This window comes from Rhea pennata, chromosome 27 (genome assembly GCF_028389875.1).
Source record: "Rhea pennata isolate bPtePen1 chromosome 27, bPtePen1.pri, whole genome shotgun sequence".
Taxonomy (NCBI): domain Eukaryota; kingdom Metazoa; phylum Chordata; class Aves; order Rheiformes; family Rheidae; genus Rhea; species Rhea pennata.
Window position 1 is genome coordinate 130590 of NC_084689.1, and position 25318 is coordinate 155907.

Consider the following 25318-nt stretch of genomic DNA (forward strand, 5'->3'; position numbering starts at 1 on the left):
GCTGTGCCAGACAGCGCAAGGCCAGCAGTGTATCCATGTCTGTGCAGCAATTAGTGCTCCTAGGGCCAAACCTGCCTCCTTGTCTTCCATCAGCCAGCAGAGGGAAACAGTGGTCTCTGCCCTCATGGCAGCTGGCCCAGATGGGGATGTTACCCAGCTCCCACTTCTACTGAGCTTCAGGTGATGCTCTGCACACTCACAGCCAGCAAGCCTCACTCAGGTGCTGCTAGGGCACAGCTGACCCATTCTGCCTTATCCCACAGCTCCTTGCCTTTCCGCAGCATCCCTGCCAACAAGCAGACACCCATGCTCTTGTGCTGGGAGGTCTGCAGAGGATTTCAGCAGAAGTCAAGTGCTTGGCTCTGCTCAGGGCAGCAGGCTCAAGGAATTGCAGAGAAGCACAGCTCTGTTTCTGCTAGGAGCTTTCTGCCATCTCCCAGGACTCTTGCCCTGGATCCTGCAGACAGAGACAGCGAGCAGAGGTGGCACTCTGTTGCTGACGCATACATCTGACATAGGAGCAGGGAGCTGAGGCTAAAAGCAGCAGCAGGACATCCCTCCTGCTCCATGCTCATTCCTGCCTTTCCCCACAGCATCCCACTATCTCCTCTCCTGGAACACTGGCCCAAACATTCTCCCAGTCTGATCTCACATTCACACATGTCCTTCCCCAGCCCTGGCTGTCCCCAGCTTCACATGGAGCTGCCAGACTGCTTGTCAGGGCCAGCAGCTGCAAAAGACCCAAATGGGTTTTGCTTTTTGCTCAAATGGGTTAACAAAAGCTCTCAGCTTGTTGCAGCTCAGCCTGAACCTGGGGCACACCCTTGCAGGATGCCCACTACTCCTAAAATCCACCCTCAAAAATAAAGCTCCCCACCATGGTCACACTCTTTTTCTGTATCTCTCACGAAAGCCGTCAGCACTCTGCCAGCTATTCAAAGGCCACAGATGCATCAGCTGAGAAGTCTGTGACAAGTCAAGCTGATTTTTAACAGCTGCAAACAGATAAGGCAACCTTAAAAACAAGAGATCTTTATCACAACAGCAGCAAACCTTACCTTAGATGAATCATGGCTAAACTGCTCATGTCTTCAAACTCCTTTACATGCCCAGCTTGCTTTTTCATGTCAGCTGCTGCAGCACAGGGTTTTGCAGCTCTGGATTTATGTCCAACCCAAGGGACCCAGCATCTCAGGTGGAAAATATCTATCCAGAGGAAAAGACATGTCCAGTGTCTTTTGGAGTCTATGGATGGACATATTATAATCATCCTTGATTGCAGAAGAAAAAAATAGGCAAGAAAATACTGCTGGTAAGTGAAAAATACAGCAGTTGTCAATCAGTGCCTGAAAAGAGTTTGCAGAGCCAGATAGAGAATTATATACTACAGCAACAGGATTAAGGGGCAGATAAAAGATAATCATAGTACGAAGATGGAGCTTCAGAGACAGAGAGACAGCAGGGGAAAATATGGAAATGAAAGAGTGTGTGACAAGGGAGGGAAGGTACTGCAGATCTCCAAGACAGACAGCAAGACCAAAGGAGCCAGGTCACCTCTTCAGATGAAGAGGAAACAGGTCCCATCCATCATGGAGGAGGCTGCAGGGGAGAACTGGCAGTGTGCAACAAAACTCTGATCCATGATCACCAGAGGATGAGAGAACAAACTTGAGAAGCTGCTTCAAAAGGAGCTATTAAAAAAATAAAAATTAATAAAAAACCATCTTTCTCCCCTCCCCAAATATTCTGTGCCTGTGAGGTGAGGAGTTTCACTACTGAAGAGAGACATTAGCAAGTAAAAAAGCAAAGTGTTTTCTTTTTTAATCACCTCTATTCCCTATTGAAGCCAGGAAAATATAGGAATGGCTGGATTTAGACAGGAGCAGCTTAAGCCAAAAGGTGAAGAGAGCCAATCCTGTGGCCCAGATTTGGGAAGGGCTCAAGGACAGGGTGCAGGAACTGCAGGGATGCACTTTGCAAAAGAAGGAGCAACTGTTCTTCCCTCTCAGTGCCTTCAGGAGCAGGGAAGGGAGAAAATGCAAACTGGAGCTCTGAATTTCCACATCATCTAGGAGATACAAATCAAGAAAGAACACACACACACACTCCACACTGGATCTTTGAAGAATCTTTCAGAACAACTTGTCTCTCTGATCTGTCTGCTCCCCAGACAGGAAGGACCAGTTGAGGCAGCCCTGGCAGAAAACCTCCAAGCAGCAGAGTAGGGTCTGAAGAAGGTACCAGTTCCTTCCTGTCATGTGACTGTTTCTGCTCTGAACAAAGGGTTTGGCAGAAAAAATTGCTCCAGAACAAACAGATGAGTGGTTTAAGAGAAAGGCACCCTACCCTCTCTGTGGAAGAGGGCTTAACTTTCTGCTAGAAGCTTTCATCTTCTCTTGCTTACCAAGTACTTGCTGTTTACCTTTCACTGTATATCTGATATCTCAAACAATGAAGATTTTAAATCAGATTTTCAATACTTTAACTTTGCAAAAACCCATAAATTAATGAAGTTTTAAGGCTTGTGATTTTATGAGCAGAAGTTGTCTATAACAGTGGGCAGGTCAAAAATAAACAGACTCCAGATTTCTTTCTGATCAAGAACAGCTGTTCTCTGAGGATTTAAAAATGGATAAGTCTTGTTGCCTGCTAAACAAAGCTGCTGCTTGCAAACTGCTTCTTCAAATTCTCAAAAGAAAAGCAGCTAGAAAACAGCAGAACAACCCAGGGTCCTCTCTCAGTTAAACAAAGTTACTCTTAGCCCTGGAGTCATATAGTATCTATCAAGCTGATCAAGTTCAGCTTGGGCCTGTTTTTAATCAAGACACTAAGTTCTACTGACCCGATTTTGTGTTTATTCTGTCCCCCTTAGTGATGCTCCTGGAGCAGGCACCATGCATGAAGGTGGTCATTCTGATCACATGCTTTAGAGCAAAGTCCCTCAGGAGAGATCTGGGGGACACAACCAATCCTCCATTTCTGGAGCTGCTTTTGCTACTCCAGTAGCAATTTGCTCAACAGGTGCCACCACAGCATCAGCAGTCACTGCCAAACCTCAGTTTGCAATGAAGAGCCAGAGCAGTTGTCCTCTCCCTTCCCTAAGCAAGGCCAAGTCTTCCATTAAGCAATTCCCTGCCCTCCAGCCTGCTCTTACCTGTAAGGGCTTTTTCAGCTAGACATCAGTGGCAGCGGGCTACAGCAGCAACACAAACACTGGCAGACTTCAGAGTAGCCCAGGGCTTGCATATAAAGGAGAGAGCATTCCCAATTGCATCATCTTGGGTTCACACCTATACCAAGTGCTTCAGGAGCATGGCACCAGCTTTACCCAGCCAACAAAACACCTCTTCGGTGGCAATAGAAATTGGGTTTTACTGCAGTAAGAGCAGTCTTGCTAACATATCTGCACCTTTGTGGGAACTTCCATCAAGGCTTGACCGTGACAGCTTAGACCAATGGGAGTCAGGGCTGCTGTAGGATGCCATGAGGTGAGGTCTCATCTCTTTGCAGAGCATCTAATAATGCAGAACAGAGAGCTTTAAATTCCAGAAAACAGAGAGCTTTAAATTCCAGGTCTTGAGTCCTTTACCATCAGTAGCTTCTCACACTCCTAGCATTGCCTTGGGACTCTATCTCTTGGATACTTCTCCCATATACACTGTTCCATTCTTACTGGCAAGTTACCTTTTCAGCTCCCCACACACCACCTTTTTTGCACTTCTCTTCCCATTACCTTCAGTCTCTAAACAGCACATTAGGGCATTGTGTTAAGAATACACCAGAGGAATAAGTTTACAGCATGGGCAGCCTGTCTTTGGGACAGAGTTTAATGTCCGCATACTCTCTCACCTTCTAGAGCAAAAGTGGCACATGTGGCCAGTCACTAGCTGAACAAAGGATGAAAGGGAAATGCCTCAGTTATGGAGCCCATCCATCTTCCTATCCACTCCCGGCAGCTACAGCACATGGTCTCTTAACTAATCTTTGAAGGGCTGTTTTAAGAGGAAGGATTTCCCCCCCCCCCATTGCTATCCCTAGTGAAAGGCTAATCCATCAGTTATATTTAGCATTTAGGAAATCCCAGATTCTCCATCCCACATCTTCCACACAATCCTGAGCTGTTACAGTCTCTGCACCTCCATAGAGCAAGGGCCTTAGAACCTCCTACTTCACCAAGGTGTCGCAAGTGTCAGAGGAATACATTTAAGAGCAGGAAGCATTTAGATACTATGGAAACCAGGGCAAGAGAAAAACTTAAAATAGATGGAAGACGCAAGCTGTTGCAAAGCCTGGAAAAGCCTTGCTGAGGAAAGCTGTGCTTGCTGCAGCTGATAATCCTAAAGTTTGATCCATTTAGATCTCAAACATGAAGTATCCTCTTACCACTCCTTTCATAGCCTGTCATTTTTCTCTGCTACAGGGCAAGGAATATTTTCTTTTATACTTAGGCTTTTAAATTCCCCTCTATTTAACAAGCCTCCTAATTACAGACTCCTTTGAATGATTCACATTCTAGCTTGCCCTTCCCATGGCCTGCAGCAGACTGCTGTCTGACATCATTTCTGTATAGCAAGATCATTGGGAATATATCATAAGGGAATAAACACTACAGAGCATTCTCCTTCTGAGAGAGAAATCTGACACCAGCCTACAAAGGAGAGAGCCTGAAACAAGGAGTCGAGTTGCCAGCCTGTGGGACACTATGCATTTCCTTTTTGTAATGCAAACACATTTATTGTGCATATTCACCCTCTACAAACCAGCTACCAAATCCCCCTTTTTAATGGAAAAAAAGGAAAAAAAAAGCAGCCCACCAACACAAAAAAAGTACTTGAAATAGCCAGAACGGCATGTGGAGGAAACACAGAGGCAGCAGATGCCTGCATGAGATATACCAAACATCTTAGTCAACAGTCAACCAAATGGAAGACAGCAGCAGGCGCAGAGCAGTTAGAGCATGTCACAGTGTAGACTGACAGCCATCCACAGCTGGAAGGTTAGAGTCAGGTTTTCCCATGCCCTGGGCTGCCTAGTGCCCTCACTAGAGAAGACCTCAAGTGTAGAAAGAGGTCAGAGGTGTTGAAGTCTCACTTTACACCACTGGTTCTAGCTCCGCTTGCTCATTACAAGCTGTTACTTGAAAATAAGGAGTCTCTGGCCTTTTCAGCACATCTACCACCTCAATGAGGAAACTCCAACAAGGTGAGGGGGAGGCTGCAGATGGGAATCTTTAGCTTTATGCTTTGCAGTGCACTTAAAGGGGAAAGGAAACAAGTACAAGGTAGCTGACATCCTTCATCTTAGAATTTCTTGACTGCAGCATCGATCTCAGGAATGACCTCCTTCAGCTGGTTCCACTGTTCTGCAGACAGGGCAATCCCTAGAAATAGCAGAAAGAAAGGTTTCAGAGCATGCAGAGGGCAAGCAGCTCCTTCAGGCTGTCTAAATAAGGGAAAGTTGGAATCTGAGGCAGAGCCTGAGGCCAAAAACAGAGGCAGCCTTTTGAGCTCAACAGATCTGTGTCAGCACCTCAGCATCCATGTCAAGAGGTATCACAGAAACACCATATAGTAAGCCTGACTTGCCTTTCAAAAACCCCACAGCCCCTTATAGCCTATTCTCCAACACAAATTACCAGCCCCATGAGCTGTGAGGGGATTCTAGGAAAGCCTTACTCCACTCAGTAGTTAGGACACCATCCTTTCAGCTGCCCAAAGAAAATAATGCCAGCTCTAGCTCTACTTACAAAACCTGCTGCTAATAGAGTTTACTAGTGTTGCTTAAACAGTAGAGAAGTGGCCTTTTTTTTTTTTTTTTTTTTCACAGATCCAGCAGAGATAGGGTCTTGATTTCACTGGCTTCTCTCCCATACAAAATACACACAGTAGTGAAATGGCTGTGCGGGTTCTAGCCAAATGTTGTCAAGAAACATTATAAGAACAAAGGCCCAAGCTTTATTAAATTCTCTAGATAAACATCAAGGGCCAATAAGTATGCAGCAAAGGCAGAGGCAGTACTTAGGTGAAAACATTTCTTCATGATCTCTGTTCTAACAGATTTTCTGTCTTACTTTGTAGATGTGTTTTTAACAGCCTGGAAGGAGTCCACCATACTCCTTCCCTCCTACCCCCAATGGTACAGAAAGGCTTCAAGGCTTTGCTTCCAGCTTTTATTATGGGGTAAGTGGTTCCCTTTAAGTGAGTAATTTATAGTTATAACTTCTCTGAAGGAAGGAAATTAATTTCTTAAAAGTAAACCACACTTAGCAGTTATGAAGCAAACCAAGTTGAAAGAAATTCATCTACCCTGACATAAAATCAATAGCAAGGACTGAAAGGTTCCCCAAGAAATCCCACATCAACTGAATTTCTGCTGAGCACTGCAACACGCAGGGCAAGAGAAAAGTGACTTACAGTTCAGGGCCTGTGAATTTCAACAGTCACTGTCTGAGCCCCTGAGCATATGACCCCATGCTGAACATTGACTCAGCAGTTGAGGAGCTGTGGAAAAAGGCATATTTTTCCTTCCCCAGCTGCCTTCTTTGGCATCACCTGCTCAAGCAATGTTGCCATGATGGACCACCCAAGCTGTACCACTATATCACAACATCGAACGCCTTGCCAGGGGAGCAAGGAACATGCTTAACACACTGCATTACAGCCTCAGCAGGCATCCAAAAGGCTCTTAACCTTCCTGTCCCCAGACTGAGAAGAATGAGTCTACCTCTGGGAGCCTCTCCCTGCCAAGCACAGCTCCACCATTATAGATTACGAGAAACACATACCATGCTACATTACAGCCCTAACAGCACCCATACCAAGACAAGTTTGTCATTCAGTAGCAGGACACAAGGTGGCAACATCAGAGCTAGTTGGACCACAGAAAGTTCCACCTGAATGTAAGGGGGAATTTCTTTACCGTGAGAGTGACAGAGCACTGGAACAGGTTGCCCAGAGAGGTTGTGGAGTCTCCTTCTCTGGAGATAGTCACAGCCCACCTGGATGCAACTTTGTCTAACATGCTCTAGGTGACCCTGCTGAGCAGGGAGGTCAGACTAGATGATCTCCAGAGGTCCCTTCCAATCTTACTGATTCTATGATTCTACCCTTCCTCCACTTTGCAGCTCTGCCCCTAACAACAGTCAGAGAAAGTGCTCTTGATCAAAGATGAAGCCAGAGTCCTGTAGAGCAACTTCCTGCTCTACTTCCCAGAGCAGCTACATCCCTGTCAAGCTCCTCAGCAGAAGCTCACACCTGCTTATTCATTGTGCTTTTCTTCAGCTGTTGCCAGACTGAAAAAGTGCTTAACTAGGTCTCTAAGTATAGCATGCACAGGTTTCTGCTCCATGCACACATCAGTCCTGACCCCAAGGCAGGCATTCCCAGCTGGTCGGGCTAACGGCCTAGGAGTACCCCAGGTGCAGCCTGTGGTTGCTGCCTCATGAACAGGCCACTGTACCTTTTCTCCCTGGCTTGGTGTCTCCCTCCTTATCCACGTAGAACTCCCTGATGTCCACAAGGACCTTCCCCTTGAAGCAGGACACCCTGACATAGCGCATCTTCCCAATCTGCAAAGACATGGAACTAGTGATGAACCCAATACAACAACAAGCTGCCCTGCAGCTTGCAGGTCTGCCTACAAAGTGTCTCTCAAAGTGCCAAGGGACCGGAGAAGGAGCTGCCTCAGGTGGGACGCACTGGAGAAAAGCGGCTTAGCTACAGCAGTGCCCCACAAAGGAGCCAGGAAGGCCTATAGGAAGAGGAAGGCACATGACTAGTGCTGCCCCTACCCCCTACCTGGAACATGCCCTCCTCTTCGCTGTCTTGTCCCTGAGGCTTTCCTGCCACCTTCGAAGGCCTGGCCTCTGCTTTTGGCCTTTTCTCTGGCTTGGAAGACATTTCTTTCTTTCTTTTCTAGGAGAGATCACCAGCTTGAGCAGCTCCACCCAAGGTACCTCAACCCCTCTCCCAGGCCTAGCCGAGCCCAGGCCAGGCCACAGCAACCAGCCAGGCCCGAGGAGCAATACCTGGCCCTCCTCCTCAGGGCCACTCTCCGAGCTGCTGCTCCCCACCAGCTCCTTAGCCTTCGGCATCCTGCAGGGAGACGGCGCGATACCGGAAAACAGTGGCGAGGCCGGCACAGCGAGGGGCTCGCAGCTGAGGAGGGGCGCGGGGATGGGCACAGCCCCCTCACGGTACCGCTCGTACCTGGCAGGGCGCAAGCGGGACAGCCCCCGCCTGCCCGCCCGCGCGCCCTTCTCCCGCCGCCCGGCCCCGCCCCGCCGCCGCCCGCCAATCCCGGCGGTGCCCAGGGCTCCTTCAGCCAATCGCCGCCGGCAGTGCCGCCGCTCAACTGGCCAATCGCCGCGCCCCTCCCGGGCCCTGCCAAGCTCTTCTCTGAAGTCGTCGGGCCGGGCCGGGCGCTCTCCGGCGGGCCCAGGGGCGCTGCAACAGCCGCCGGCTCGGCCCGGCTCGGCCCGTCGTTCCCCCCCCCCAGGGAGCCTCGGCCTGGCCCCGGGGAGGCCTCCACGGAGCACCACTCGGGTACCCTGGTGCTGAGAGGGGGCAGGATGAAGGCACAACCTGCATTTCCCCTCCTTTCCTTGCTGTTGGATTGATTTCCCCCTCTACGAGGACAATCTCTGAGCTCTGGAAGGCATGTCTGACTCATGTTCAGGGAACAGATCTCTTGTGACATTTATAATTTGAATAAATAACTAGTTTATGAGGGCTTGACAAGTCATTTGGTAGTGCTGGAAGGCACAATGCTACCTCTCACAACAGAGCCCATGTATACATACTGGCTTCCCTGGATGCCCGCTTCTCAAACCACCACACCCATCTTGCATAGAAATGCTACTTGCTTCCAATCATCAAGAATAAGAGGGTGTTTGCTAACCTCAAGGTGCTGGAATCTAGCCCAGTATCCATAAATGTTTTCTGTCACACTGCTTTACTTTTGGCTATACAGAAGTGAGAAAGTCAAGCATTTCACCCCTTTTTGCAGAAGGTATAATCCTTCAAATAAGGCAAGGAGCTTGCAAACACCAGCAGCAGAAACTAATAGTTCTCCGACATATCTGCTCATCAAACTTACTCACTCTTGGTTTATTTTTCCAGGGGAAAGAGGAAAAGGGGACAAACAAATAAGGAACTGAAAAATGTTAAAATACTTAAATACTATAACATTTATGAGAAAAAAACCACAGCTACAGTAATGTTAGCCAACTGCACTGAATTTTCTATTAGTTTTTAAATATTCACCTCAATATACATTTGTTCTTTAGAATGCACAAGAAGAGATAAATAATTGAGTTAACATTACTAAATAAATCAACTTTTTCCTGAGCTGCAAACATTCCAGATTATAACCTTAAAATTGTCACCCAATAACTACAAATTAAACTAAACAGATCAAAGTAAGTGAAAGCCCCCACAAGAACAGTCAGAGGTACAATTTACTGAGGGACATAGTAGCACCCCCATCACTTCAGATCCGCAGGTCAGGACTGAATGGCTTTTAGATGTAAAACCCAGCTTGGCCACAAGGTGCAGAAGTTGGATAAATTTTGCCATGTATTATGAACAACATGAGATTGCGACTTGCAAAGAATAAATGCTATTGTGGGATATTCGGGGTTTTAAAGGTATAAATAGTTTGTGGTGACTTCTCCTCCTAGTTCCTTTTTGTGTTCAAGATCTTTCCTCTTAACACTGTAAAAGTTCAAGGGTGAAGCTCATATTGCACAGCAGTACCTATTTCACAATGATGAATATCTCTTAACTGAGAGATAAACTGCAATAGCCAAACTACTTGCATATAATCCCCATTACTGCTTGTGTGGGTGGGAGCAGGTAGAAGGAATAAAACAGTTTAAATTCTTAAAGTCTGTTAGAAAAGCAGCTTTCTGCAAACTGCAGACTTTGGCAACAGCAGAACAACAGGTAAAATCAGATAGACTGCAAAAAGTATTCCTTTATAGCTCTAAGCATCACCTGCTAGCCACTTACAAACATGTGCCTATGTGTTTTCATGCCTCCTCCTTCCAGGCCATACAAACTCCTGATAAGAAGGAAAGGGAAAGATGGGGCCACAAAATCAGCTACGCAGAGCTCTTCTGCAATGTTGCAGAGAATTTTTATTTCATCAGAACAGCTGTTGGGTTTCTGCCTCTGTGTCATGTTGATGAGATTAACCAGATATGTTGCAGAATGGATCAGCACCATTTTTATTGTTATTACAAAACAGCAGAATAGTAGAGACTAGTGATAAGCTTCTGTGTCAACTTCCCAAAAGAAACACAGCAATGTAGGAACTAGGTTCACTCCCAAAACAGACACTAGTGTGACAGTTTAAGTCTCCACTCTCTCTTTCCCAGCTCTGAAAGAGCTGGAATTTGACTATCTCAGACTTCAGCACACAATGTGCTTTAGTACACACTGATATGATGCACAAACCCTTATCTGTAATATGAATTTCTTTCTATGGCAGCCAGCTAGAGATATATGAAATGCACTCAGTCAGCTTGTAAGACAAATTACCCTGGTGCAGGAGAGAGCAAAGCACTATCCCCACTGCCCTTGGGGTTTGCAAACTCTCAGTTACTTCTACTCTCCTTTATTTTAGATAGCTGCCACTGGCTTCTGGCACTGCACCAGGAGTGTTGGCAGTGTATTGTTGAGACCACAAGAAATTGAGTATTTGCTTTAATATTACAGCCTTGACAGGGACAGAGCTGCAACCACATTGGCCTTCCTTGGTGGAAGTGTGTGACTAAGCTTTGAGCTTCTCATGCAGAAGAGCCAAGGTTGATAGTTTCCACCAAAAGAAAGAACACTCTGGGACTATTCTCTCCTTTCTCTCCTGCCCACTACTTGTAAATGTTATGTGCACCCAAGCTCAAGCAGGATTGCTAGTAACTTTGGCTTCCCTATTTGTTCTCAGTGAAGCAAGAGTTAAGTAACCTGCTGCAATGGGGGAACACCCCACCTCCAAGTGTACCACACAAGGAACATACGATGCAGCTGGAGGGCTCTGAAACTGTTTCCAGATACTTAGAACTGACAAAGAAGTTCTTTGGGTAATCACTGCACTGTGCTTGTTCTGTACCTACACAGTGCAGAGCACGCACCCTCCCAGAGCACAATACATCCAGTCTCTAAGAGCAGAACATAACAATGAGTGACAAATGATCAAGGCTCATCTTCCACCTACTCCAGAACAAACATATATATATATATATATATATATATATATATATATATATAGTTTCTGAAGTCATTATGAATTCATTTGTCAGAAGAATGTCACAAACAGTTCATGTATGCAGAGAGACATATTTCAAGCAAGCACTCAAAAGATCAGCAAAAGGTAAGTTTCCCTGTAGGGCTGATATTTCAGGAGTGCTTGGTACTTTGCCACCTGTTGATATTACAGGGAGCCGCAGACATCCACATGCTCTCCTGGAAAAGAAATGACCCTTTAAAGAACAAGTCATTACATATTTAAAATAGCAGAGAAGCATACACTGTGAGGTAAGGGTATTCCAAGGAGGAGACTACAGTGAAAGAAACAAAGATGAATGGAAATAAGTGCTTTGGTCCCCATCCAGAGGACAAGGACAGTCACTTAACAACCCCTTTTCTTACAAGGGTGTACAATTTCAGTTGTGGTACAGACAAGGATGCACAGCTTTAACTTTCCCTGCGTACAAAAAAAGATGACACAATTTATCAAGCCCACAAGCACTTTCAGCCTCTGTAGAAGATGCTATTTTAAATAAAAATGTTCCTTTTAAATAAAGGTAGTCACCTGGCTTGTGAAGAGACCCCATATGCACAAAACAATCTATAGAAAAGACTCAAAGAAACATTATTTGAGTGATGGGACAGCAGCTATTCAACCAGGACATCTTCTAGAGCTATGACTAGCCTAAGACTTGTAGGGAAAATCTTTATATTTTCCATGAGAACTTTAGAGGTAACTAAAGTGCAGCACTGCTCAGAAAGAGCCTCTTGCTCTCATCAGAAAGCGATGACATGTATCATCCTGCTCACTTTAGATGGCGGAATTCAGGAAAGGCTTAAATTTAAGCAGAAGACAATGCTTTGGAACTGGTTACCTGGCCCTCCAGAGCTTTGCACAAGCACTGGCAACTATTCCAGCCAACTAGAGAGCTGTGCCCATCCAAAAACACCAGCATACTAAAAATAAGGCCTTGTTCAAGGGTAAAAGTAAAAGAGAGGGCATGTTCTAAGATATATGCTCTTAGTTACAGCTCTAGAAACAGACACGTTTAAAGTTACATACATAAGACTTCATTTTGTTTTGTTTTTTAATGGCTAAATGACCTGCCTCCTTTCATACATACTGGGGGCAGAATGTGAAAGGAGACAGCAATAAGCACTTTGGGAACTTGCTCCTGCACTCAGCTCAGGAACAGGGTTTTCAGAAATAACAGCTGAAAAATGTGATATGAGACCTTGAGGTGCAGGTGAATGACAAAACACCCCAAAACCCACAGCCCAGCTGAAAGTGAAAACTGAGGAATGAAGACTGAAGTAGTTACTGACCAGAGCTCAGCAAGAGCCCCTGGAGTGCTCTTGCTACAAATACAACTAGCTTGTTTAAACACACAGAACAGCACAGCACATGATCCTGCAGCAAGCGGGACTGTAGAACCCCCCACTAAAAAACAAGTAGGAGTTGAACACAGACTGGTGGCAGCAGCAAAGCTGCTAAGCTTTAAGCTAAATCAAGTACACAGCAAAATGCAACCTCCGAAAGAGGCAGGACGGTCAGAATTCTACTGCAGGAACCCGTTTTAACGATCTTTCCTCATTCCCCGATCTGAGTAACAGTCAAGATTTTTTACAGTGCACCTCCTAAAAGGGAATGAGTTATTGCACAGTTTAAACAAAACACAAGATGCTTGCTGGAGATGCTGTTTGTTCAATACACTTTCTTGAGGCCAGGCAGAGAACTTAACAGGTATGGTAAAAAAACATGCTATTCTCTCTCTCATTGCATGTGCACTTTTTTTTTCTTTTTTTAAAACAAGTGCTCTGAGTCCTTGTTTGCTGGGCAGAGATAATACAATTACTCTGTAGTTTCACCCTCCAAATTGGCTGTATGGCACATGGGTCCACGAAAGTTCTGGGCCTGGTTTTACACTCATAGAAACTGCTCAGAATCAGCTGCGCAGCATTTATACAACCTGCAGGAATTAAGTCTCTGAGCTTCTCCCTTGGTACAAGGCAAAGGAAAACAGACATGGTGCAAATCAGGGGAAGAAAGGGGAAAAAAGCACCTAAAAGGTGCACAAGTGCAGAAATTTCCCTTTCTTTCCACCTTCCTCCCCTCTCCAGAGTAGCAAAGAGGAGAGAGAGGAAGAGGAACAGCAGGACGCAATGGAAGGCAGAAGATTCCTGATGGGCTCACCGATGGCTCAGTGCTGCTCAATGGGTGATGACTTGTTACTTCACTGCTGCTTTGTTTTAAGGGATAATCTCTGTACCATCTTGTAAAGGAGACCAAAGTGCTGGAAACAGAAGGAAAATAAGTAATTACAAGTCCTTATAAGCGCTAATAAAATGGCTGTGTTTTACCTAGGGAGGAAACTAGAAAGCTTAAAACGATTCTAACGTGCAAACACAATACTTTGCTTGGTTCACCCACTAACACTCTGATCCTGAGAATAGAGTGGGACTTGGTAAATTAGGAGGAATTTCTTCAATTAAGCCAGTTAGTCAAGGTTTTACAGAAAGTGATGGCTTACAGAAAATTTTGTGCAGGCTGCTGTCACCCCCCCCCCATGAAGATGCAAACAATTGTTACAGATTTGATTTTTTTGGATGTGATTCTTTTCCTTCAGAAGGAGAGGAAAAGTTTCAGAATTCAATACATGCATAAAATCAGCCACTAACACAGAAACATTGCTGCTAGCAGTTTTAGGAATGCAGAAATGAATAGGAAAACCCAGAGATTCCCACCAGTTCACAATCCTTTATTGGAATCATTTCTTTTACCATTTCACAAGTGACTTAGAAGTTTACTTAATTCTTCTTTTGATTCTGCTTTGATTAATTGCATTTTGATTCTATAACGGCTATTTTAGGATATTCAATAGCTATTACAAGATCCAAGCTTCAAATAACTTATCATAATGAACATAAAGAAGATAGTGGTCAGATAACAAAGATGGTGTTTTTCCTCCTGTTTCTATTATTGTTACTTCAGATTCTAAAACACTTCTTGTATCCCACAATGAATATTAAATACAAATAATATGAAGTAAGAGGTCAATACTCAGACCGATCTCAAATGTTCCCCCTTTATCCACAATCTTCAAAGAAGCCAGGCAGGATGAGAAACCTAGCTCAGAGCGACCTTGTTAACACTTAAAAAACAAAAAGACTTTATTTAAACTGGCTAGCCTAGGCACAGAATGCCACATTTGCAGCAGTCTGAACAGAGATGTATTTAGTTTAACTAAAAAAATATAACATCCCCTCCTCCACAGGATCTTGGAACACATCTAATTTACAACAAGGTGCAAGGCTTTAACAGTACAGCAGATTTTAGTCACCTTCAGCCTGAAGCTAAAGGAATCTGCTAGAAAGCCAAAGTAGCTTAACATATGAGCTAGACATGTCCCTGACCAAGGACAACTGTAAGGACACATACAAGACGGGACTAGGAAATAAAATTTCAGAACTGGCAAGGGATCACCTTCAACACAGCCACTTAAAATGCTCAGAGAAATCCAAATCAAAATGGCTGGCTATTTAGAAAGGGATGGGATTATTGTTCCAAGTTTGGTGCTGGGACTATGAGAGTAGTAGCCGCTCTGACGTGTTATTAAAGATGGAAATAATATCTTTGTCTCTTATTCTTTTTCTCTTACCTGGACTGCAACATAGGCAACTCCAAGGTAGGCTGCAATGCAGACAGCCAGAAGCAGGTCAAATATTGCTGGCTTGACCCTGAAATGAAGACAGAACACATGAAATACCTGTCTGTGGCAGTACCTGCTCTAGCTAACAGCCACATATGCCCAAGACAATTCCATACCTGTATGCATTCATCACCTGCTTCAGCTGGTCATAGAACACAAACTCAGGGTCCCTGGGGAAAGAAGAAATTCTTCAGGTTGTACTACATTTCTAGACGCTGTATTAAGGACATCCCAGACCTCTGTTCTCAACAAGTTCATCCAACCACAGATGGGCAAGTTTGACAACCTTGCATACCAGTTTTGAACTGATTTTAGCTGTCAGCTCCCTCTTTCTACAGAGAGAAGCCCAAGGATGCAATCCAGGACACATGCTGTTCAAGTTTCTCAGAAGAGGCATGCAGAAGATCCCTTGCCAGGGATGAAACTGCCCCATCCCAAGCAGACTAGACAGGAAGCAAATCTTGCAATCAAAGAAAGCTTTCTAGGGGACTTCAGGTCTTTCCTGCATTCAAAGAAAAGCAGCACTCAGAGTGGGAAGATTAGAACCAGAGCAGTGGTTCCTTTCAAGAGCTAAGATCTGTTACTGTTTTGTGAAGAATGATACACAGCTTTCTATGAGAGAAGAGACAGCACAAACCATAACAGATAGGAGAGCAGAAAACAGCAGTCACCTGTACCACATGCCAAGGAAGGAGCAAGAGAAGCTGCAGCTCAGAGACAAGATTCACTGGAGGGAGAAGCCAGTGTGCATGCCTCAGCTGGTTCTTCTATCTCTCTTCTTACCTTTTGTCTGCTTTTACATGATGTTGTTTCACATCCTTCAGGTAGCGGCCCATATAATATTCTAGGGTGTTGAGGAAGGTGCTGTCTTTATCAATCAGCTGGGCAGCTCTTGGCTGACTGCTCAGCCAGTCCATCACTGACTCTAGTTGCTCCTCCTGGATCTGCTACAGAAAAATACCACCAAAGAGAGTGAGTTAAGCACACACATGCTAAAAACAGACCCTGGATCCATTCTCTCCACAGGTGACACAAATACGTTATGCTTACCATCTGCTCTGTGAAGATCTGTAGATCTGCAGGTGTTCCCTGCAAAGCAAAAAGAGACAGGCTGGTGGTGAGAGAAGGCTTGGCTGGTCAGGACAAGTCTGGCTGAAAGTGCAGGATGGGTTGCTCTTACCTTTTCTGTTAGGTTGTAGATGACCCTTGTCAAAGCCTCAGCAATGATCCTAGTATTCCTGGTTAGTGCCTTAGTGTCCACATGTGCCCTAAACCAAAAAAGGGGAAGTTATAAATCCGTCAATGGGAGCAGCTCGTTAAAGAACAGTTTCCTTCAAGAGAACACCATTCATCACTGCACCATTTGTGTTGATGGGCTGAATTTCAGCTGCAGCCTTCCCCAAGACCTCTAACCTCCCATCCATAATGCTGTTGCGCAGGCTGTCCCGGTGGCTCTCTAGATGAGAGATGGTGAATGCTGGCAAGCGTCGGATGGCAAAACGCTCGTGCTCCCATGCTAGCATGTCCTCAGCCAAGTTTATCTTCTTGTGCACCATGGAAAACTTCACCTCTGGGAACTGGCTGGCAACAACCTGAAGGAAAGGCCAAGCCATTCAAGGGTGTCATGCTTCCCATTGCACCATCCCACCTTGTGCTGCCCACTCCACCTAAATCCAAGATTTAGTGCTACAGATGGTAAACACCCTCCCACCTGTAAGCTGCAACCCTGGCTAGTGCCATTAAAAAGATGCTAGCACTGGAACAGGTTGCCCAGTGAGGTTGTGGAGTCTCCTTCTCTGGATATAGTCAAAGCCTGCCTGGATGCAACCCTAACATGCTCTAGGTGACCCTGCTTGAGCAGAGGGATGATCTCCAGAGGTCCCTTCCAACCTTACTGATTCCGTGATTCTATGTTTTTTTAATGTCATTACAGAAGTCACCTTGGTAGCTTTTGCAAGCAACAAACCATAAGAAAGCATAGTGGAAAGTGCTGCAGATCTAGTCTGCTTTATTCAGAACCACGGCATGAGGATTTGTGTTCACTCCACATCAAGTGACCAGAAACAACACATACGAAATATTTCAATGGCACGTCCTTTCTTCACCTCTTGCTCCCTTCCGTTCTCTCTAGGAGAGCTGCAGCTCCCCAGTGTAAGTCACAAGCTCCCCTCTACCCAACATACTTTTCATTACCATCTCTAATTCTCTCAGAAACGCATGCTGTAGGGTCCCCTCTTTGGGAGGCTTTGAGACATGGAGATGAAGGCTGTTCCCTCGGCCCAGAGTGTCCAGGCAGAGAACAAATGCTACGTTATCCTGTAGCAAGCTGGAATCTGGAACAGACAAATTCAAATCCTTAATGTTATGCTTTGTGCTCTCTGAGAATGTAAACGCTAGCAAGGCTCACAAAGAGAAACTCATAGGAAGGCTGACATACAAGACCCTTATCACAATATTAAATTGAGGCCTTGCTACTGGAACATACTGAAATGCCAGTCTCTCTCTCACCAGTGTGATCCAAGTTGTCTTCCAGCCATCGCTTGGTTCCTTGATAATTAAATTTGCCACCTCCAGATGCAAAGAACAGCAAGTTATACCTGCCCATTGAAGAAGACAGGAGTTAGCACACCATACTCCATGGCTACAGAACTCATTTACTCAACCTTGGAGGTGGGGGAAAAAAGATTGCAACAGTTGGTATCTCAGGTTCAAGGCAAACTTCCCATTAACAAATGCTTCCTACATGCCATATACTTAGGTAATGACAGAACAGGTATAAAGTGGAGGAGTTCCCACTGCCTGAGGACACAATCTAGTTCCCAATTCATTCCTTCCACTCGTCCTCCAGCTTGAGCAGGGCCTCAGCAAAGAAATTAAAGAAAGCAGCTTGGCAATTAATAGCTGCTATGTTGGGAGGGAAGCAGAACAGCGCAAGGACTGCTTGTTATAATCTAGAAGTCTGCAGGTCTGGAGCAAAAACCTTTCTGCTTGATCACAGTTACTCACATTCCCCCAAGCGGAAGGCAGATTCTTACCCAGCATGGGTACGTCGGTAGGTGTAGAGCCGGGAAAACAGCCTGGCTAATTCCAGTAGCACAGAGATACCACTGCCATTGGAGTCAGCACCATGCGACAGCCACTGCAGGAAGAGGTCAGACAACAGCAAGGTGACAATCCTACACTTATCTTCATGTTCCAGAACAGCCTTCAAGACTGCATACCACCATGCTCCACTTGCAACTGTCCTTGGTCTTTAAGGCCAAGAAAGAAAAACACAGAAGCAGAGGCCCCACAAGAAAAGAGAGACAGAAACAGAGACCTGTAGAAAGAAAGAGTACTTACGGGGGCGACTCCAAAAGAATCATAATGGGCAACTATCACAACAGTGGGCAGGTCTTCTCCACCCAGCCCTGTCAGCCTTCCCTGCAGAGGAAAGACCAACATTACCCAGCATCTCCTCTGGTGAACCAGGACAAAGCCAGCATGCCTCCTACAAGCCTACCCAGTCTCCAGGGGCCTCAGTTCTGAGGACTTCAGCCACTTCTCTCACCTGGCTGAGCTTCCAGATGCCAAATGCCAAATGAAGTCTCCATAAAAGAAGGCACTCCATCAATGCTGCAAGTTTGAATCTATCTAGAACTCACCTCCACGCTGGGTATGAGCCAGTCATTGATAGCTTTGCTCTGAGCCCCGCTAGTCACCATCTGGAAGCCATTGGCAGTTGCCGTGTGCAAGAGAACTAGAACAAAAAATTAAGTACGTTGGGGAAGTTCTGTCCCTTTATTTCCCTTGCTAACTGATCTCTGGAAAGATAAGTTTTAAACTACTTGAGCCCTCTCATTTGTCATTTGTGTTTCTGCATTGATACAGAACCATGCATTTTCATTCTGTTCTGAAACCTCAATGCTTTGAACTTGCTAAAACAAAAACCTTTCTCCAACAGACCTCAAGTTTGTCACTGCACTTACCACATAGGGAAATAGTAAAGTTATTTACAGAAGAATACGTGGAAGTGCTAAATTGACTTGTTCTCAGACAAACTAACTTCAGGCCCTACCAATCTATTGAGGGTCACTAACATCTTTTTAACACGAGTTTTGCTTTATGTCCTACTTGCAACAGCATGAATCAAAGAACTCACTCCATGCAACTGTATTCCTAAATATAGTAAAGTAACACTCTCTCATATATAGTTTTTCTTCAATTAAATCTCATGAGCACTTTAACATAGACAGAATAAACATGAAGGCAGCAGAACACTGATTCATGGTGGACATGATTCAGCAGACTGCTGACAGAGGTGGAAGCAAGACTGTCTTCCCCTAAACCTTTCCCCCACTTATTGGGGCTCACCCTCTGCAGCCGATGCAGAACCTTGTGATGCAGAAGCAGCCCTTGTTTGTTCATAGATAGACAGCAGTTCTTCATCTTCCACTGCAAAGTAGACTGGCACAACAGTTTCCATAGCAAGCATTTCTGGTTCTATCTCCATGAATTGCTGAAGATTTAAGTGAGACAAACTTAGCATCTGCTAAACATGCAAGACAGCAGAAAAAAAATAAACAGCCAAAGCAGAGAGAGAGAGAACTTAGTTTTATAATTAGTGTGATTTGTTAAGCATTACAACAGGACCATTCAATCCTGCAGCAACTCAAACTTGCTCCCTCTCAAACATCTCCCATCAGAAAAGCAAGAGAATTTTTTTTTTACCCTCACAACATCCTGTGGGACAGAAGAAATGGACTGGGGCAAGATGATCACCACAGCACCAGCTGACTGGCGGAGAGCCTTCTGGTATTGCTCATAGGAGAAATCCACCAGCCGCATCATGACGCAGCGGCGGCTCAGAACGTCTGCTTCTACAGTGCGGGCTTCCGTGTTTAGCACTGCACTCCGGGTGCCTATGGAGAGAAATCATAGGGAGGTTTAGTGAGTAAATTGATCACAACCCCTTTGCCTGAGCTTAACTGCTTTACAGAACAGTCTTGGTGACAATCTCATGCACTATAGAGCAGCTAGGACCTATAGAGTGCTACAGTTCATCTCTCCTCCCTTATCTTAGAAGGAATAGAGATAAGAGATCTGTGGTATTTTTCTCAATCCATCAGAGCAGTACCTGTGCAGCCACACCTTGCTAGACTCCCCTGATTACAGCACTACAGTCAATGATGTCCTTCAACCTTCCTCTCCACGACAACCACACACACTACCTGTTTGCTTGCTTCCACCTGAAATCTATGGGCAGCAATATGTGAGAGGAAAGCCTGGCCTCTGGCTATTCTGACTGCTGCATCCTCCAGCTGTAGGATCTCCTTGTCTGTGAGCAGAGGATACAAGCTGTGCATAACCACTTTGCAGAAGGACACAGCAAAGCTACCCCACATCTGTTCAAACTGCAGGGGGCTCCTGCTGTTCCAGCTCATCCACTGGAATGTTTCTGTGACTGAGAAAATTACAAATGGGCAGGCTGTTTCCAGCTCCTCATTCTCTCCTATTCTTGGCTTCAGCACATCAAATTCACACATAAATACAATCCCTGGGGAGAATAACACTTTGAAGGCTTGCCAGCAGCTCCAGTGTTCTCTACAGGAGGACCCAAAGGATATCTTGCATAATCAGAGATGTTCATAGAATCACAGAACAGTAGAGGATAGAAGGAACCTCTGGAGATCATCTAGTCCAATCTCCCTGCTCAACCAGGGTCACTTAAAGCACGTTGCACAGAATCACATCCAAGTGGAGTTTGAATATCTCCAGAGGAGACTCCGCAATATCTTTGGGCAACCTGTTCCAGCACTTTGTCACTCTCACAGTAAAGACATTTTTCCTCATATTCAGGTGGAACTTCCTATGTTTCAGTTTGTGCCTGTTGCTCCAGAAGGCATGCCAAATCAGTCTTCTCCTATCACTAAGCACCACTGAAAAGAGTCTGGCCCCATCCTCTTGACTCCCTCCCTTAAGGTATTTGTAGACATTGATAAGAACCCCTCTCAGTCTCGTAAGAGAGTCGCTCCAGTTCTCTGATCATCCTCGTCGCCCTATGTTGGACTCTCTCCAGTAGTTCCATGTCTCTCTTGTACTGGGGAGCCCAGAACTGGACACAGTACTCAAGATGAGGCCTCACCAGGGCTGACTAGAGGGGCAGGATCACCTCCCTCAACCTGCTGGCAACAGTCCTCCTGATGGATATGATCGCTCATGGTCAACTTGTCATCCACCAGCACTCTCAGGTCCTTTTCTACAGAGCTGCTCTCCAGAAGGTCAGCCCCAGCCTGTACTGTTGCCTAGGGTTATTTCTCCCTAGGTGCAGGACTCTGCACTTGCTCTTGTTGAACATCAGGAGGTTCCTCTCTGCCCAGCTCTCCAGCCCATCCAGGTCTCTCTGAATGGCAGCACAGCCTTCTGATGCATCAGCCACTCCTCCCAGTTTGGTATGGCATGCAAACTTGCTGAGGCAACACTCTGTCCCTTCATCTATGTCACTGATGAAGAAGTTGAACAGGATGGGACCCAGTACTGACCCCTGGGGGACACCACTAGCTGTGGGCCTCCAACTAGACTCTGCACCACCGATCACAACCCTATGAGCTCTGCCTTTCAGCTAGTTCTCAACCCACCTCACTGTCCACTTACCTAGCCCGCACTTCCTGAGCTTACCTACAAAGATGTTACCGAAGACAGCGTCAAAAGCCTTGCTGAAGTCAGGGTGGACAGCATCCACTGCTCTCCCCTTATCTGCCTAGCCAGCCATTCCATCATAGAAGACTATCAGATTGCTTAAGCATGATTTCCCCTTGCTGAATTCATGCTGACTACTCCTCATCACCTTCTTTTCCTCCAAATGCCTGGAGATGATATCCAAAATGAGCTGTTCCATCACCTTTCCAGGGATGGAGGTGAGGCTGACTGGCTTGCAATTTCCTGGGTCCTCCCTTCCTGCCCTTTTTGAAGACTGGAGTGACAGTGGCTTTCTTCCAGTCCTCAGGCACCTCTCCTGTTTTCCATGACCTTTCAAAGATGATGGAGAATGGCCTATCAATAACATCTGCCAGCTCCCTCAGCACTCATGGGTGCACTCAATCAGGGCCCATGGGTTTGTGAGTGTCAGGTTTGCCTAAATAATCTCTAACCTGATCCTCCTTGACCAAGGAAAAGTTTTCTTTTTTTCCAGACTTTCTCTCTCACCTCCAGGCTCTAGGATTCATGAGGGCTGACTTTAGCAGTAAAGACTGAAGGAAAGAAGGCATTCGGTAGCACTGCCTTCCCTGTCAACAGGGCACCCACTGCAATCAGCAGTGAGACCACATTTTCCCTAGTCTTCCTTTTGCTACTGATATATTTGAAGAAGTCCTTCTTGCTATTCTTGACATCCCCTGCCAGATTTAATTCCAAATGGGCCTTAGCCTTCCTTGTCACATCCCTGCATACTCTGACAGTGTTCCTACATTCCTCCCAAGTGGTCTGTCCCTTTTTCCAAATTCTGTGTACTTTCTTCTTGTTTTTGAGCTCAAAGCCACCCTACAATTTGTATTGCTCTAAACTGAATTTCTCTCTCCAAAACTCAGTTACTTACATCAAAGACTTCCTCACACTGAGCTCTCATGCAGCCAGGAGAGGACTGAGGTGCTCCAGAAGGCATGCCAAATCAGAATCTCCTCCACGGAGGAGATAATCTTTCTCAAGTGGCCACTTGCTGGAGTGCAGGGAGCTCAGGGAAGTGAATCTAGCTCCAAGGAACAGCCTGCAAACATCCTTGTCATATAGAAACATGAATCTTGTCTGGATTTAACTTTGCTTCTCATCCATGCCCCTTCCCTCATAGCTGGTTTTCCAATCACAGATTCAGCAGACATTGGTAATCACGGAGCTGCTTTGCTCCTTTTACAGGGAGTTGTGGGAGGAATATATTCTCAAATGGGTTAGAGAGTCTAAATGCAGCAGTTACTTCTAAAGCGGACTATTGCTAAAACTTCGGTTTAAACCTGGCTTAGCATCCTCTGACACTAGTTTGGTCTGGTCAACAAGGATCAAACCACTTAAACAAGAAAATGACCTGTTCCTCCACTACATAGTATTAATGAGGACAACACATCCAGTAACTGAGCTAAGGCTTTCACATATGCTCAAAAGCCTTTTATAGAGTTCCTGCAACATAAACAAGCACATACTAGTAACAGGTCCATCAGACCAGAGGAAAAAAAAATACGTAACAAGGAAAATTACTCCACCACTTCTAATGCAATGATGTCTAAACACAGGAAAGCATGGACCCAGAATTCTGCTCCCAGGACAGTCCACTGATATCTTAGCAGAGCAGTCACCAACACTGTTCTTTCACAACACTGCAAGACAAGTTGATTTTGTGTAGTTTCTCTACAAAGAGCTGTTGAATGATAACATGGATTTATAATTTGAAGGGCTCTGTTCTCATTATTTAAATAAGTATGTTAGAAGCCTAAATTTGTTCTTAAATTACTCTATGACTGATGATGACAAAAACTTCTTCTCTCCCCTGCAAAAAAACAATCAACAACAACCTCTACTTAGTGTCTTTGGAAAAGATTTTGAGAATCTGGAACAACAGCAAGCTTTTATCCAGAAGGCTGTTTGGCCTCAGAACACACATGGAACAGAAACACTAGCTACCCAAAGGGGCTGGCAAACAACAAAAGCAGTACACAATATGCTGAGCTAGAAGGGGTCAGAAAAAGAAACTACTTAAAAGTTAATTGCAAGCATCTTAAAAATCAATGTGTGGCTTTTCTAGAGTTCACCAAAATCTACAAAACATGCTGTGAGTACCTGGCTGGAGATAACACTCAGGCAAGCAAAGTCAAAGCTAGCTGAAGCTCATGCCTGCTGCCCCCATTACGCCTGCAACCAGAGATCTACTGCCACAAGAGAAAAGTGATAGCTGAATGCCTCTGCAAGAGAGCCTAGCTTGGATCTAGTGAAGTTCTCAGCAGCAGAAGTTTCAAGATGTGGACACATTTTGAGATGCTGTGATGAAAAAAAATGAGAAATAATTTCAGATATCCAGAAGCCACCAACAGCACTTGCAATATTTACAAAACATGCAAGCATGGCTGGTGTTACTTCATCTTTACTGATATATGCTGTTATGAAGCTTTGAATGATCTAGAGCCTGCGTCTCCTGAACAGTACAGAATAAATCTGGGGCTATAATTCTAGTCTGTCAGGAGAAGTCTAAAACGTAGGTCCCAAAACAGACAGCAACAAAAGCCACTCATGGACAAAGCACATACTTTGATCTGGAATAAAAAGTCTGCAGAAGACTCTCAAACAAGCTTGCTTCAGGTTAGGCAGTACAGGCAAAATGGGGCGGGGGAGTAGCTTCAGGATTACAACACTCCAGGTTGTATTTCTGACTCTAAGACAGTGTTGCACAATGAATAGGCTGGAAACAACTGCATGGAGAGGAATTGGAGGTCAACAGTAACACGAAGGAAAAACTGCAAAAGGAAGGAGGCCTGTTAAACCAGGATACAAGGGCACAGCACAGCCAGTCGAGGTAGAAGGCAGGAGAACAGAAGAGTCAATAGCAAGAGGAGAGACCCAGTCTGTGAGGGGACTGCACTGGGGCTCCCTGAGCAGTGGCAAGGTCCAGCCCGGGAAAGGGGCCTGCAAGGACACTGTGGCCCTTGGATACCGCTGGAGCCCCTGGCCCACCAACTCTGGTACCAGTGGCCAAACTCAGCAGACCAGGCTCGCCCGGGTCTCCCCGGTCCGGGCCTACCTGGCCACTCCAAGCCCCCCGGTCAGGCCCCCTCGACTCCCCAGGAGCCTCCTCGCGCCTCCGGCCCCGCCCGGGCCTGGCGCAGGGCCATGGCGCCGCGCCTCACCGTAGGGTTGCCCGCCCAGCTCGTACTGCTGCATTCGGTACACTGTGAACTCATGGGCGGCCTCAGCGGCGGGCGGTGGGCCCAGCAGCAGCAGCACGGCAGGCACGAAGAGCAGGAAGCTCAGCGGCAGGCACGAGGCCTTCAGCACCGACTCTAGCACCTCGCCCGCCTCCTCCAGCATGATGGTGGTGGTGGTGGTGGTGGTGGTGGTGATGGCGGCGGCCCGGCCCGGCCCGGCTCGGCCCCGCCGCCGCCGCCTGCTCCCCAGCACGCACAGCGCGGCGGGACGCACAGCGCGGCGGGGCCGCGCACGGGATGACGGGAGCAGTAGTCCCAGCAGAGCCGCAAAGGCTGCTGAGAGCGGTAGTTCCGGCGGCGCCGCAAGGCTTGCCGGGAGTCGCAGTGCCGCCCAGCGGCGGGACGCGGCGGCGGCGGCCTGCAGAACTGCGGACGGGCGGAAGGGCTGGAGGCGCGTGGAGTGGGGTGTCCCTTACTCGCG

General features: G+C 46.2%; 2 protein-coding genes across 4 annotated transcripts; both read right to left on the reverse strand.

Annotated features, from left to right (window-relative positions):
• Positions 1-5291: 5291 nt before the first annotated feature.
• On the reverse strand, positions 5292-25098 carry NCLN (nicalin). 3 transcript variants are annotated; one of them, XM_062596460.1, is made up of 16 exons: positions 24820-25098; positions 19667-19857; positions 19310-19454; positions 18601-18695; positions 18299-18379; positions 17992-18095; positions 17465-17553; positions 17150-17289; positions 16370-16548; positions 16137-16224; positions 16007-16045; positions 15740-15903; positions 15073-15126; positions 14906-14984; positions 13441-13540; positions 5292-5380 (listed from the first exon to the last, which is right to left on the reverse strand). In XM_062596460.1, the coding sequence occupies exons 1-15, from the start codon at positions 24998-25000 to the stop codon at positions 13481-13483; spliced, it is 1689 nt and encodes a 562-aa protein (XP_062452444.1). In that variant the 5' UTR covers positions 25001-25098; the 3' UTR covers positions 5292-5380; positions 13441-13480. The 3 variants fall into 3 exon arrangements, with proteins under 3 accessions (XP_062452444.1, XP_062452443.1, XP_062452442.1); XM_062596459.1 differs by lacking the exon at positions 5292-5380 and adding an exon at positions 9164-11462; XM_062596458.1 differs by lacking the exon at positions 5292-5380 and having other exon boundaries at positions 9164-13540.
• On the reverse strand, positions 5301-8092 carry LOC134151737 (activated RNA polymerase II transcriptional coactivator p15-like). Its single transcript, XM_062596558.1, has 4 exons — positions 8027-8092; positions 7797-7913; positions 7459-7567; positions 5301-5380 (listed from the first exon to the last, which is right to left on the reverse strand). The coding sequence occupies exons 1-4, from the start codon at positions 8090-8092 to the stop codon at positions 5301-5303; spliced, it is 372 nt and encodes a 123-aa protein (XP_062452542.1).
• Positions 25099-25318: the final 220 nt, after the last annotated feature.